This window comes from Gopherus flavomarginatus, chromosome 1 (genome assembly GCF_025201925.1).
Source record: "Gopherus flavomarginatus isolate rGopFla2 chromosome 1, rGopFla2.mat.asm, whole genome shotgun sequence".
In the NCBI taxonomy this organism is placed as follows: domain Eukaryota; kingdom Metazoa; phylum Chordata; order Testudines; family Testudinidae; genus Gopherus; species Gopherus flavomarginatus.
This window is the reverse complement of record NC_066617.1, coordinates 91,725,778-91,740,430: the sequence shown is the minus strand read 5'-3', so window position 1 is coordinate 91,740,430 and position 14,653 is coordinate 91,725,778. Positions and strand designations below refer to the sequence as shown.

The 14,653-nt window shown below is 38.3% G+C and overlaps 1 protein-coding gene across 2 annotated transcripts in view; it reads right to left on the bottom strand.

Moving 5' to 3' along the window:
* Nucleotides 1-508: 508 nt before the first annotated feature.
* The window catches only part of GAS2L3 (growth arrest specific 2 like 3), a 35,678-nt gene continuing 21,533 nt past the window's right edge, over nt 509-14,653 (bottom strand). For both annotated transcript variants that reach the window (XM_050935011.1, XM_050935016.1), the window contains exons 6-9: nt 12,270-12,333; nt 10,968-11,106; nt 9,332-9,439; nt 509-4,448 (exon numbers count right to left, since the gene is read on the bottom strand). In XM_050935011.1, the coding sequence (XP_050790968.1) occupies nt 3,012-4,448; nt 9,332-9,439; nt 10,968-11,106; nt 12,270-12,333 (1,748 nt within the window). In that variant the 3' untranslated portion in view covers nt 509-3,011. The remainder of the gene's footprint in view (nt 4,449-9,331; nt 9,440-10,967; nt 11,107-12,269; nt 12,334-14,653) is intronic.

Genomic DNA, 14,653 nt, shown 5'->3' with positions numbered 1-14,653 from the left:
ATTCCCCAATTTGTCCCAGCATAGTTTTCCCTTTGCAATTTAAAAATAAAATAAAAATACCCTGCTAGTCCTCCTTCCATCTCAGTCAATAGCAAGAGTCTCATTGACTTAAATGGAAGCAGGACTGCGTCCAGAGGTAAAATTAAAATGTCTGTGTAATTGCCAAATTCCCTCATCTTCTACACACTATTTTAGTATGAGGCAATGAGTAACTGAAGTGCAAAAAGATTTGTGACTAGTCTTAGGATCAGATCTGTAAACTGAATAGCCAGACTGAATAGTGCCTTACTCCTGCAAATAAAAAATATTCAGCCTCACTGAAATGAAGTGATGGAATTAAAATTTCAGAATCTTAATTGGGCACAGACCTTTGTATCTTAATACTGGCTTGACACAGAGAATTTTCTTCATGTTTTGTGCTACAACAACATAAAACTTTAAAAATCATCTTGCAAACAAGTTTGTACATTTTAAATCAATCACTGACTAAAAAAAGTGAGGTATAAGAGTTTATTTAAAGTAACTGATGTTAGTACAGAAAAGGCGTCAAGAATTCAGGGATTTGCTTCAACTTCTTTCACAAAAATTTGGTACAAGCAGATTAGACATATCTTTCGCCAGTGTAAATATTGTAAAAACTTATGGATTTCCTGTTACAGGCCTTCAGAATGACAAGAGCTGTTTTGTTAAATTTGACTACTGCTATCCTTTTTGGATTCACTCCATGCCAAGTTACAGGATGTAAGCCTTAGTTAAGTTATGCAACTGGTGTTAAAGATTGAGCATAGGTCAATATTTTATAACTATTACATTTAGTTTAGCACAATGCTCAGGTTGATCTATGTAAATGCAAAAGTGGAACTTAACCGTTTAATAGCTTTATTGCACTGATTTCAGATATAAGGCACATTTTTATCCCCTGCAGTGCCACGCTTTCCCAGCTCAGAAGTTTATGCTTGATATTCAAGCTTTACTTCGGGACTCTCACATTTAATACATTAAATTTTACAAGTCAAAGACGAAATCGTCAAATTTCCTCTTCTTTGAAACCATGATGATATATTTCAAAGTATGACAGAATTAGTATGTACTTAGAGTATTCCATAGCAATTAAAAAAACTTAAAAACAAATACTTCATAAAGAAGAAACCCAAGAGTTCTGCCATTAGTCTACCCAAGAGGATGTACTGAATCTTAACTACAGGATATCTGGAAGTCTACTCTTAAGCAGTTCTCTTATTGTGAAGAGAATTTTTTCAGCGTATGAGTCAACAGTACAAATTCAATACTAGCATGAAATTAACTCCACTGCAGTTACTAGAGTTTTCCCACTTACAAACACACTGGGCCAAACTCACCACTGTGTAGGTAAAGCAAATTAGCAACAGACTTTTTTCAAAACAAACAATTTTGTAGCTAAACAAGCTTTTTAGACTTGCTCTCTCAGATATCAAGGTTGGTGTATTTAATATTTCAAAGGATTAGCTAGTAGCTTGTTTACACAATATCCACTTTCAGCAGACTAATCGATACTTTACAGTATATAAATAACAGAAAATTAACAAGGTGCTGATAATGACAGATCTATGAGGTTGCCACTGCCAATTAAAAAAAACATGATTCGTTTATAAATAGCTCTAACTCCAGTTCTGAGAAAAAAAAATTCAGACTATAATGTAGCCTTATCATTGGCCCATAGATAAATTCTTTAGGAGAAAAATATTCTCTCAGTTTGTAAGTCACACAATCATATTCCATTTATGAAACTTAAGACAGAAGATTCCTTTTAAATGCTTGCATTGCTGTTCCTTAAACTTCATGTTCATGACTTCAGATAACACTGACCCAGAGATGGTAATTAGTGCAAGTGACCACAGTTTTCATTCATTCAAGAAGAATTTCACCCTTGTGCAAAGGTTAGCACCAGGTTGAGGCACCATACTAGTATGTCTTAAACCCTATTTTGAGGGCTTAAGTGTTATGTAAGAAGCCTCATGCAGCCCTCTGAAGAGGGTGAATGTAGCCCTGTTAGCACTTTGGGAAATGGTTACTTAGCTCCAAAAAGGAATGACCATGTAGAGTTATTATAGCAGATTTAAACAGAAGACAGCCTAGGGAGAAGAGACACTTTAAAAACAACAATGGCAATTTAATAAAACTGTCCACAGCACCATCCTCTTTCATTTTTTAAAAATATATCTTGTCATAATAATAATAATAATAATCTAAAACAACAGTGTGACATTCAGCTATGACATTCAGTGTGAGAGTGTTACTGAGCACTCAAATGCTAAGGCACTAAAAAGATGAGAGCCAAAGCCAAGATTTTTAAAAGTGACTTGTGCCCAACTTGAGATACCTTAAAGCGGCCAGATTTTCAGAGTTTGGATGCTTAGCGCCTTCTGAAATGTCAGGCCACTTTACGGCATCTCACCCAAAAAAATCACCAGCCATTTGAAAATCTTGGCCTAGAGTCTTAATTCCTCTTATCTGTACCAACTGCCCATCCAAAATTTGATAAATTAGTTTGCTCATTTAGTGCAAAGAAAATGTGAATCCGGTTATCTTTATTTTCAAATAAGTTGGCTTTTAGTGATATCAATTATACATGTACAGTATAAGTAATGTAATTAGCAACAGCAGGTACTTGACACCGATGTACCAGAGTGTTCTGAATCATCATCTGGATCCTGCTTTGAAGAAATAGCTAGAATAAGCTAAAATCCATTTAAGGAGAGTAGCAACAGTCCTCCTCTCCAAAACCAAAACAGCCTTAAATCACCAAACTGGTGTACTCTGTCTGTACTGTGTTATGAAAAGTAACTTTACTTGCTATTCACCATATGTAATAAAAGTGGAACAGTATTTAGCTACAAAGTATGGACACAGTATATAGTAAATAATCCTTATGGAAAAGAATACACTTAGGTCTCATACATGTCGGAGACATAAAAAGTGTTACCATTGTGATTAGTGTAATGTTATTTAAATGGAAAGCACCATATTTCTGCTTACTTTCTGGGTTTCTTACTGCCTGTCATAACAAAATAGTGATCTTGTTTAGCCTTCAAAATAGGATTTTTTAATACATCAGGGGTCCCCTTGCCATATGCTGTTGTAGTCTTTCCTTTTGAGAGGGGTTTCTTGGCTGTTGAAGCCAGGATTTCATCACTCTTTTGGGAGGTTTTGATTGAGGAGTTACTTGTTGTGGAAGGCTGTGCTGTCTTTTTTGTCGTTTGTGGTTTGGATGAAGTTTGGGGAAGTCGTACAACAGATAATGGAGTGCGTTCAGGATGTTTTGATAAACTGGATCCTATCTGTGGGTTTCTACTGCTGTCTTGTCCCTGTAAACACCTTACTGCAGGCCGTTTATTAGCAGCTGAAGCTACGCTCTTGCCTGGAGATCCCAGAGGAGGCATTAACTGTGATGTTTTACCAGCTGCAAGCAAAGATGCAGAATCTGGCTGTTTTAAGATCGGAGTAGTTCTGAGATTCCTCTCTGGGCCAGATCCTGTTTGTGGCACTCTTCTGGGAGGCCGAGACCTTATTCCCGATGCTTCATTGGTACTTTTGGAAGTGGGTTTTGCTATTTTTGCAAGAGACTGATAAGAATGTGAAGGCTTAGAAACAACAGGCAGATTTGCGTTAGGTGGCCTAGCAGATTTTGATGAGGATTTTGAAGCAACAGAATTAGGTTTGGTGGTGGAGTTAGATACAGTTTTGCATTTAGAAGAAGCATATTTTTGTTTCGAAGTCATCATTTCTCTTGTCCCAGGTAATTCTGAAAGCTGACTTGTAGAACAAGAGAGGGTAGGATGTAAAATTGTTGCTGGAGAATTCTGGGATGGTGTAAGTTTGACATTAGGAGTATCAGGGGACCAGATGCGTTTGCGCAGTGGCCCTGAACAATCAGAAGCAGTATTTAATAATGCAAGTGAAGAACTTTTGTTTGCAGGTTGTGCAAGTTTTGAAATAGCAGAAGTTGGTAAGTTGCGTGCAGAAGAATCCAGTTTCTTTGAAGCACCTGTTAAGGATCTGAAAGGAGATTGGGCACCCTTTGCTGGAGATCCTTGTAACTTGGAACGAACTGATATGGACTTGGTTGCCCCTTTTGGAGATGACAGGGCAGATGACTGTGGATGTTTAGATAATGCCTGCTTACCACTGGCCACCTGAGCAGCTTTTATAACTGAAACAGAAGTGGGTGGTTTTGAATTTTGTTTCTGAAACATATTAATAGCCGATATGGGATTCATGAGAGGAGGCTGCAGTGTTCTAGATGATGAGTCAGGGGTGTCTTCACTGGGGCCACCTTTTTGAAATGCCAGGATTTTTTGCTCCAGAGTTGCAAATTGCAGCACTCGACATGGATCATATTTGAGAAGAAAACCTTGAAGAGTGTCCCAGCCTCCACCAACACGTACCATCACATGTTTTCCATGCAGCATCTAAGAAGGAGGGGGAGAGACGCAGATGGTAGAACACTAAAATCATATCTACTTTAGTACATAATTTATTACCAAATGTAACACAGGAAGTGTAAGGCACTAGCAACTTGAATGTATCCTATTTCTAAGGGAGCATCCTTTAAATAATAGCCTGAAATTCCCCTTGTTTTAAATTCCTTTTTTAAAAAAGGAAAGGATTTCAGGGGTTTTCTGCTCCCCTCTTGACATTAATAAGTTTTTTTCCAGCAACTGAGACACTGACTGAATATGCAAGGGCAACTAAATATCTATGAGCTACTAGGTGTTATGGTAATACAAATACAGTTCATTCTCATTTATCCAAATGGCCTGGGGGACACCTGAAACTTTCAGATAACTGGGCATTAGGATAAAAACCAGTTATTAACTAACATAGGGCTCGGGAGAGGGGACATACTGGATATGGATAAGTAGGATTTTCAGAAAAAAGGAAATTCAGGTAACTGGAATTATATTGTAATAAGGGTAAGGTGACAGATTGGTTTATGTTTGTATCAAATTGTTGTATGCAATGTTGCTATAGCTGTGTCAGTGCCAGGATACCTTCCCCAGACCTGAATAGCTCTGTATAGCTCAAAAGCTCGTCTGTTTCATCAGCACATGCTGGTCACAAGAACAGCCATACTGGGGCAGACCAAAGGTCCATCTAGCCCAGTTTCCTGTCTTCTGACAGCAGCCAATGCCAGATGCCCCAGAGGCAATGAAAAGAACAGGCAATTACCAAGTGATCCATCCCCAGCGGCCTACTCCCAGCTTCTAGCAAACGGAGGCTAGGGACATCATCCCTGTCCGTCCTGGCTAATTTTTTTTGAACCCTGTTATAGTCCTCGCCTTCACAACATCCTCTGGCAAAGAGTTCCACAAGTTGACTGTGCGTTGTCTAAAGAAATACTTCCTTTTGTTTGCTTTAAACCTCCTGCCTATTAATTTCATTTGGTGACCTCTAGTTCTTGTGTTATGAGAAGGAGTAAACACTTCCTTATTTACTTTCTCCACACCAATCATGAACCTATAGGCCTCAGTCATATCCTCCTAGTCATCTATTTTTCAAACTGCAAAGTCCCGTTTTTATTAATCTTGCCTCATATGGAAAGTGTTCCATACCCCTAATCATTTTTGTTGCCCTTTTCTGTACCTTTTCCAATTCCAATATACAGTACCTTTTTTGAGATGGGGCGACCACATCTGCACGCAATATTCAAAATGTGGGTGTACCAGGGATTTATAAAGGCAACATATTTTCTGTCTTATTATCTATCCCTTTCTTAAAGATTTCCAACATTCTATTAGCATTTTTTGACTGCCGCTGCACATTGAGTGGATGTTTTCAGAGAACTATCCACAGTGACTCCAAGATCTCTTTCATGAGTAGTAACAGCTAATTTAGACCAAATTATTTTATATGTAATGGTGGGATTATGTTTTCCAATGTGCATTACTTTACATTTATCAACATTGAATTTCATCTGCCATTTTGTTCCCCAGTCACCAGGTTTATGAGATTCCTTTGCAATTCTTCACAGTCTGCCTTGGACTTAACTATCTTGAGTAGTTTTGTATTATGTGCAAATTTTGCCACCTCACTGTTTACCCCCTTTTTCCAGATCATTTATTAATATGTTGAATAGAACTGGCTGCAGTATAGATCCCTGGGGGACACCACTATTCTATTTCCATTTTGAAAACTGACCATTTATTTCTAACCTTTGTTTCTATCTTTTAATCAATTACTGATCCATGAAAGGACCTTCCCTTTTATCCCATGACAGCCTACTTTGCTTAAGAGCCTTTGGTGAGGGACCTTGTCAATGAAGACCAATGCAAAGAATTCATTTAGTTTCTCCGTAATGGCCTTATCTTTGAGTGCTCCTTTAGCATCTCGATTGTCCAGTGGCCCCACTGGTTGTTTAGCAGACTTCCTGCTTCTGATACTTAGAAAACAAATTGCTATTACTTTGAGTCTTTGGCTAGTTGTTCTTCAAATGCTTTTATGACCTTCTTAATTATATTTTTACACTTCACTTGCCAGAATTTATGATCCTTTCTATTTCCTCACTAGAGTTTAACTTCCACTTTTTAAAGGATGCCTTTTTGCCTCTCGCTGCTTCTTTTACTTTGTTGTTTAGCTAATGTGGGCACTTTTTGGGTTCTGTGTTTTTTAATTTGGGAATATACATTTAAATTAAACCTCTATTATGGTGCCTTTAAAAAGTTTCCATGCAGTTTGCAGGGATTTCACTTTTGGCACTGTATCTTTTAATTTCTGTGTAACTAGCTTCCTCCTTTTTGTATAGTTCCCCTTTCTGAAATTAAATGCTACCATGTTAGGCTGCTGTGGTGTTTTCCCTGCCACAGCAGCCCATTAACATCCCCTTCCAATACAAAATACTACCTCACCCACCTCTGTATCAAATTGTGACTTTCAGTTGACATTAACTGACATTTTGAAGAATCTGGCCTACCATTGGGTATGCAACTGGAACTGCCTAGAGCTGTCAGAGACAGATGCAAGACTCCCTGAAGAAACCAACATTAGAATCATCAATCGTGATTGGACGCCTTTGGTTGGAAAACAACTTCACAACAATGGTTTTGCTACAGAGTGTGTCCAGGCAAAAAGAAACTGGCTTTCCCAGTTTGGGCTCCAGGGGTGCTGGACCATCCCAGTTAATCACCCAAGTGTGGTTCTGAAGCTGATCAGCTGGTCACCTGACAGAGGAGACAGAAGCCTTATTTAAGAGTAGGATCTGCTCTAGGCTTCCTCTCTCTCACTGGGCATCCATTGCCAGATGACAGGAGGGCAGTATGTCCACTTGACATACTGACTGGCTTAGTACTCACGAGGTGGGTGAACATACACTCAGAGGAGAGGGTGTATAGGCTTCTGTTATTTTTCCCAAAGATCTGTAACTCTTGTGTGTTTTGAGAGTACGAATTACCGAGGTTAAAAAATTCCTGTGTTCCTTGCTTTACCTGCCACTTGGTCCCTGAGGAGTTAAGCTATAAAGCAGAGCACCTACGGCAAAGTGGAACTCTGGGAGTGCAAGCATAAGCAACTGGGGCAGATTGGGAGGTAACAGCACTGGTTTCAGAGCCTAGGGCAGATGCACAGCAGAGTACCACACTGCAAGGAGGGTGCAGACTCCCTGTCTGACACTCTAAGAGTGTGCCTTACAGGCTCAGAGCTAGAAAACAGCGAATGAACTCTGCTCAGACCCAGCTGGCTTGGAAGACTGGATTCATTTACAACAAACTGGAGGTAGCTACTAGGCAGGTCTGTAACATGTACACAGTAAATTTGAAATAATAAAGCAAAAAATTGTTTCTGCCCACTTCTTTCCATTATAGTAATTGTATGTGTCATTTCAAACTATAGGCAGTAGGTACATCATTTTCAGACAGAAAAGTTGTCTTCATGTTGATGATGCCCCTTCAACATTTAGGCTAGCATAAGAATTTGTGAGGTTAAGGGGTAGATCAGCTATACTACTCAATAGCCCAGAAGTTTGATAGTCAACATTCAAGAATTAATATTCTTAATTAATATTCAGTTACCTTCCTTTGCACTTCAGGTTCTGACTCTGAATAGACACAATGCAGTACGACACTATACTTTAAACTTAAGGGATTCAGTCTAGTTGTCACTATTTAAATGGTAGTGATGTTTGGGACATTAAATTTACACTATAAAATCATGATATCCCCTCTCAGAGAGAGTTTCTTTATGAAATGTAAGAATTTTATACAAATTTACTATGAAAGTCATGAAGACAAATATATAGTGATCAGTTTCTGTGTAGCTAATATTTCATGACTTCAATGCTTGTTTCCTTGTTAAACCAATATTTTTGAATTAGTATGTATGGACTAGAACAGCCAGGACTCTGGGGGTGGGGGGGGAAGGAAGGAACATACTAGACACCTACATACTAGAAGATTAAACCTATTAGCCAGAGAAGTTGTCTGTCATTTTCTCTGTCTTCCCCATCCTCCCAGACACTACCCAAATATCTGCAGTGTTCTGATAAGAATCCCAGATATTCACAGCTGCTGGAGGTTCAACCAAGATGCTTTTGGATCAGTGTCTGGATAGACAATATTATATTTGAAGCTCCAACCACTCTTCAATAGTCACAAGGGAAAACACATTTTCTGCCTCTTTCTCCCTACTCCAAAGTCTCCTGGCTGCTGCACACACTACTCTATCAACTGTTAAGTATAGCAGATTGTTGTAATGACCCAGCCAGTCTAACCACACAACTTCTAAGCCAGGTTTAAAAATATGTATCTTTCCCCATGACCAAACTCAAGTTCCTGCCAGTTCTGCTTCTCACAGCTTTATTCATAGAGTGAATGTCTGCCCCCATTGTAGCCCAATTACCCTCTCCTTCAAGCTGAGGTCAAGGCCATTCCACCATGCTGGTGGCAAGAGGAGCATTTTGATCGTCCACCCATGGATACTGATCCCTTTCAGAGGTCCCTAGGATATAAAACTGTTATGATTACAGACAGGTGTATGGACATTCTGATGGGACATTACAACAGTCTACGGTCTTTGATTTCCAATGTTCATGTGTCTAAACATTATTCCCTCCCTGTTATGCCCCTAGGTTACCATACTTTACCAAAGACCTGCAAGAGATTCCAAGGGGAAAGAAAACTGGAGGGCCACTGCCAATGGTCCAGGGATGAATCCAGTGAGACAAAAAACATGCAGATTGTACACGTCTGTTGTGCTGGACAGACATACGAACCCAAGTGAAAAAGCTTTGACCACAGGCCAGATACAGTGGAGGCAAAGCTAAAAAATGAGGTGAGGAAACATTTTGAGAAACTGCACTTACTCGTATGAAGAGTATTTTATCTCCCAATCTATAACGTCCTTCAGATAAGTACTCAATCGAAAATCTATGGGAACAGCTACAGGGAAGATCTTCTGCTATGTGCTTAACCTAGATTTTAAAAAGGAAAGTACCTGTTAGAAAATTGAGTTTTTCAAAAAAATTACAGGAGTGTAGTGTTTCTTGTTTTGGGGAATAACCACTGAGTCATTTAACCATGGCAAAAGATTAAATATGTCCCTGTCAAAATACTTTCCCTCATTACAAGATGACCTGAACAGATAAAGCTGTCCATGCACAAGATTACTTCAATTTTTTGAGTGGTTCAGATCTGGTTCTTCTAATTTCTCATTTTATTAGAACACTTTTCCTATTTAAATTCTCTTTCTTTTCTTTACCCCAATTCACTTGTCAATAGTAGTAAGTGTAGCTTCATAAAGATAGACTTTATGTCTCAAGGAACTGTACCAGATGACTGGGCCTCTCTTGAATTGCTGAAATGGTTTTTAGTAGGCCCAGTCTGACCAGTCTCATCAGATGAGCAAATTGGTCAAAATTCTGTACTTGGTCCAAAAGCACCAGTATTCTCCAAGATAGTTGGAAATCTTTTGTAATCTTACAAAGGGGAAAAAACAAAAACAAAAAACAACTGTATCCAGAAAGGGAGCAACAGAGAAACAATCCAGACACTAAAAAGGAAGTCACCCACAACTTACCCTTAGTGTTGAAGAGAAATGTTCATTTTAAAAAGCAGAGAAAGAGCTTCAAAGAATGGGTACAAAATAGAAATGCAAGAATGCTGGTGAGCTACAGAATTACTCACCCTTCAATAGAGAAAGACAAACTGAGGGCTGGAGCATTCCAGAGAAGCAGAAGGAGATGCAAGTGTGATCATTCATTATTATATTTTAACAGTTTGAGGTGTGTGTCACAATGGATTTAGTCATTCAGTCTCAAGCTATGAAGCCATAGACTATGAAGGAAATTATTTTTAAAAATGTAGGTTCACATACACTGCTTCTCTAAACTACTTAAAAATGGGGATCAGTCCCTTATGGCCTGTTCACAAGCTAAGTGATTCATTTCCTTTGAGCATGAAAGTCTGTTTTCTTAGGGATGCAACTACAGAGATTTGTTCAAAGATTACTCCAAGATATTTTAGCAGGCATGTTTCTTCAGCAAGTTTTCATATTTAAAAAAAAAAAAAATACACCTTCATTTTGTAACACATGTTTAAAAAAGCCTATTCTTTTAATATTAAATAGTTTGGTCAAACACCACTAAATAATGCCTTTTAAGACTTACTGAATGGGAATGTAATATACTGGATGTGTGTGTGTTTTCCTGTGTTCCATAAGCATAGGAAAGAAGGATGGAGAGATGTCAGTACATGCTTTCCCTATGCTGAGGTGTCTGCTATGCACCCATTTAAACACTACTACTTATAGATAAAAAGATGCACTATGCACACTTAGAACATGTCCATTGGAGGAGGCGTATCCTTGCCCTTTTAGGGCAAGAAGGCACATATATGCTACATAGAAATTCCTTGCATTTAATTATCTAAATAGCACATACGCAAAATTAGGAGCTGGAGTAATTCAAAGCCCACACCGCAAAAAACATGCATAATACTTACTGCTTCATGCAGTTCCCCATGGTGGCAATATGACTTTGGGGTGCTGAGAGATGTTACAGGCCCAGAGGTCATTAACAATGTCTCTTCTAACTCAATTTCATTCTCCAGTTTTACTAGCACAGGAGGTTCAACTCCATACCTGAACACAAATACAAAGATGATAATGGGGGTAAGAGGAGACATTATGAAACTAAATAAATACAAAGGAGCCAGTGAAGAAAATACATGTAAAGTGCTGAATAACCAAACAGGGGAAAAAGCAGCTTATATAAGAAAAGTCTGGTCCAGGGCAAACTTTCAGAAGTGCTGTGCTGAGTCTTCATTTATTCACTCTAATTTAGGTTTCACATGCCAGTAATACATTTTAACATTTTTAGAAGGTCTCTTTCATAAGCCTATAATATATAACTAAACTATTGTTGTAGGTAAAGTAAATAAGATTTTTAAAATGTTTTAGAAGCTTCATTTAAAATTAAATTAAAATGCAGAGCCCCCCGTACTGGTGGCCAGGACCAGGGTAGTGTGAGTGCCACTGAAAAATCAGCTCGCATGCTGCCTTTGGTCAGTTAGAGGATTAATTATCTAATAAGTCAAATACTGTAATAGCATTAAGGTTAGAATTTATCTCAGACATGCTTTAAATTGGTTAGAATCATTTTGCTGCTATCTGGGTTCAGTTTAAATAGCAGGTACACATCCCCAGTGAATGTACCACAGTGGGGGAAAGATGGTCTTAGAGAGACTACAGCAGAAGATAGTAAAGTTTTCATTGGATTTGACCAATTTAAGTTATGAGGAAGTGTTAAGAAAATTGTTCTTATTCCCAGTGGAAAACAGGAGACTGAGAAGACTTAGAGGTTTTCGAAGTTATGAAATGACTACAAACAGTTGAGGCATTTTTCAAACTTAAATTTTAAGAACAAGAGTTAAAGTTCTGTTTTTGAGGCCACTTAGGTCTCCATTCACGATCTCCCTGCCTTACAAATGTAGATATCTTGGTGCTATCTATGTCCTTGATTGTGACATTTAGGCACAGCCCGTATTAAGCAGCAGTGTGAAGCTGCACCTCACTAGAAAGCATTTAGGCAGGTATTAGCAACAATAGGAAATTTTTGAAGAGTATCCTTAGTATAGGTAGGCCATAACAGCAGAGCTGTTAATTACTCTCTGAACCGAAACAGAATCTATTTTCATTGTACTAAAAGACTGCAATTTGCAAAACACTGTATGTAACCCAACACTAAAACTTTATATGCTTAACAGAATGCAATTTCTAGTTAGAAAACTACACAGAGTGCATACCTCGATACGATGCGACCAATTTCCAGTAGACAGAGATACACTTGTCTTGGATCCTTGTGCAAAACTACAGAGGAAAAATTAAGTCATACTTCACATTTGGAAAGCTTTACCAGATAAGGGGGCGGCCTGTGAACTAAAGTACAGAAAATAGAAGGCAGACAAGATTGTCATCCATTCCTAAGTCATCTTTACATCCTGCAAACAAGATACATACACACACAAGACTAAGTTTTCAAACTGTGGGATATTACAAACAGCCTCAAAAAGACAGAAGGTGCCTATTTGAAAATTTAACAGGTGGGTGATGGAGGCTGATATCAAGGGCCAATCAGAGGTGGGAGTCGACATCTCGATAGTGAATGAAAGATGATGGACAGGGTGGGATAGGCTGTGAAGGCCTTGAAAGTGAAGACAAGTATCTTTATGCCTAGATCACAAACAGAAGTCTCAAGCTTTATAGATAGTGTTCACTAGCAATCAAGATGTTTGGCTTGATATCAGAGTGGGTGAGCGGGACAGAGCATCCAGAAACAAACTACTGCCCACGTGAAAGCCATTCTGAGGTCAGTTAATTCGCTACCTCCATAACCTCCTACCCATTCTAGAGGCTGTTGCTACAGCATGGCTCTTGCACAGGAATGGGTAATAGCCAAATCATAAAAGCAGTCATTCCCATTTCACCCATCAACAAGAGCTTCAAAGCATGCCTGGGCAAAGGGGGAATTGGAGTGAGAAGACTTGCAGCCTCCCTAATGAGACTCCCTGCCAAAAGGCACACAAAGTTGGCATTTATGCCACAAAGCCAGTTTCTGAAAACAACAACAAACAGACTTCAAAATACTTTTAGCTACAAACAAAACAACGCAGCATTAGGAAATCCTGACAGCTGATCCCAAGGAAGTTAAACATATTTTAAGTATTTGTTTCAGAGTGCAGTTAATGAGTTTAGGCTCCTCAGTTTATACAGAGAGTGAACTGAGGATATACACAATCTACTTCCATTACACATTTTTTTCTCCTACTTGCACCACTGAAATATAGTAATACATTTAATATTTTAGATTAGATAGATGGATAGGATTTCTAGATATTTCATTCTAATTTAGTAGAAAAATGGTCTAGTAAAGAACAGGAATGGGCATCTCCAACTGGTAGCAATGGGAATTTCAAAGACTAGTTAGCCAATAAAATGAGTAAGCAGTGACAGAGGCCATTTAAGGGTCATAAACGTTAGCAGTGTGTAATAACAAGTTTTTTTAAAATTAAATAAATAAAATAACCCTTACTTTAACTGCAAACTACATTTTTAGTCACTGTTGCAAGTTTTAATATACATTGCAAATATAGGTGATTTTATATGTTCTTTTGACACGCAAAGAATTTTGCAATATTTAAAGAGTACCCGAGTTGCCACAGAAAGGCTTGTGCTTGTTTGTTTCTATTTAAAAAGTACGTGATGCAAAAACAATTAATTATCTTACAATGAATATACAACTTTTCTTAATGATCAGTCGAAGATTTCATACCAGCTGGAAGATCAGTCCAGCAGCTGCTGGTTACAAAGTACAAGCTGAACACTAGAGGCATAAACTCAATTTACAATCTTTGTTTTCATAACCATCTAGTTAGAGGGGGAAAAGTAAGGGGTTGAGAATCATATAGGGTAAATCCTGAGGTAAACGTTAATTAGTAACAGACTGTTGTAACTTCAGGCACAAAATCCTGACGTAGCTCTCTAATTCAGCTATCATGTGTGTACTATTCTGAGCACTTTATACAGCAAGAAAAAGATATTAAATACTGAATAAAGGATATTTTTGTGTTTTAAAAATTTTCATGTGGTCTCTTGGCAGTTAAAAAAAAATGCTGGTCTCGCTTTCAATTATTCTGTTTTGGGGTTTTTTGCTATGCAGAAAATGTTGCATTTCACTGCACTTCTTTTATTTTTTCTCCCACAATGCAACTTTTCAGAGGCTTCAAAAACACTATTCAATCAGATTACTCAGTGCAGCCATAAGCAACTGACCCTGCAAAGCTTCTGTCACATGAACAGTCCTATCAAAGTCCCAATCACTACTTGTATGATTATTCCTGTCTCACACAAGTATGACTTTAAGAGCACCTCAGTGCCAACTGGCAGCACCTGCCAGTTCTGTTAGCAACTCCTATCAGGCCTGACAAACTCACTACACCTAAACACACTGTTTTCACAGTATTTATCCAAAAGCCTCTTGTGAGGTATCAAATGAAAGCTGGTGACATACTGATCATTAAAATTGTTGTAAAATGGATGTATTAAGATCATATGAGGAATTATGTATATGTACTGATATTATGCTTTAAAGTCTGTAACCAAACAAAGGGAGAACCACGTTTCTTCCAGA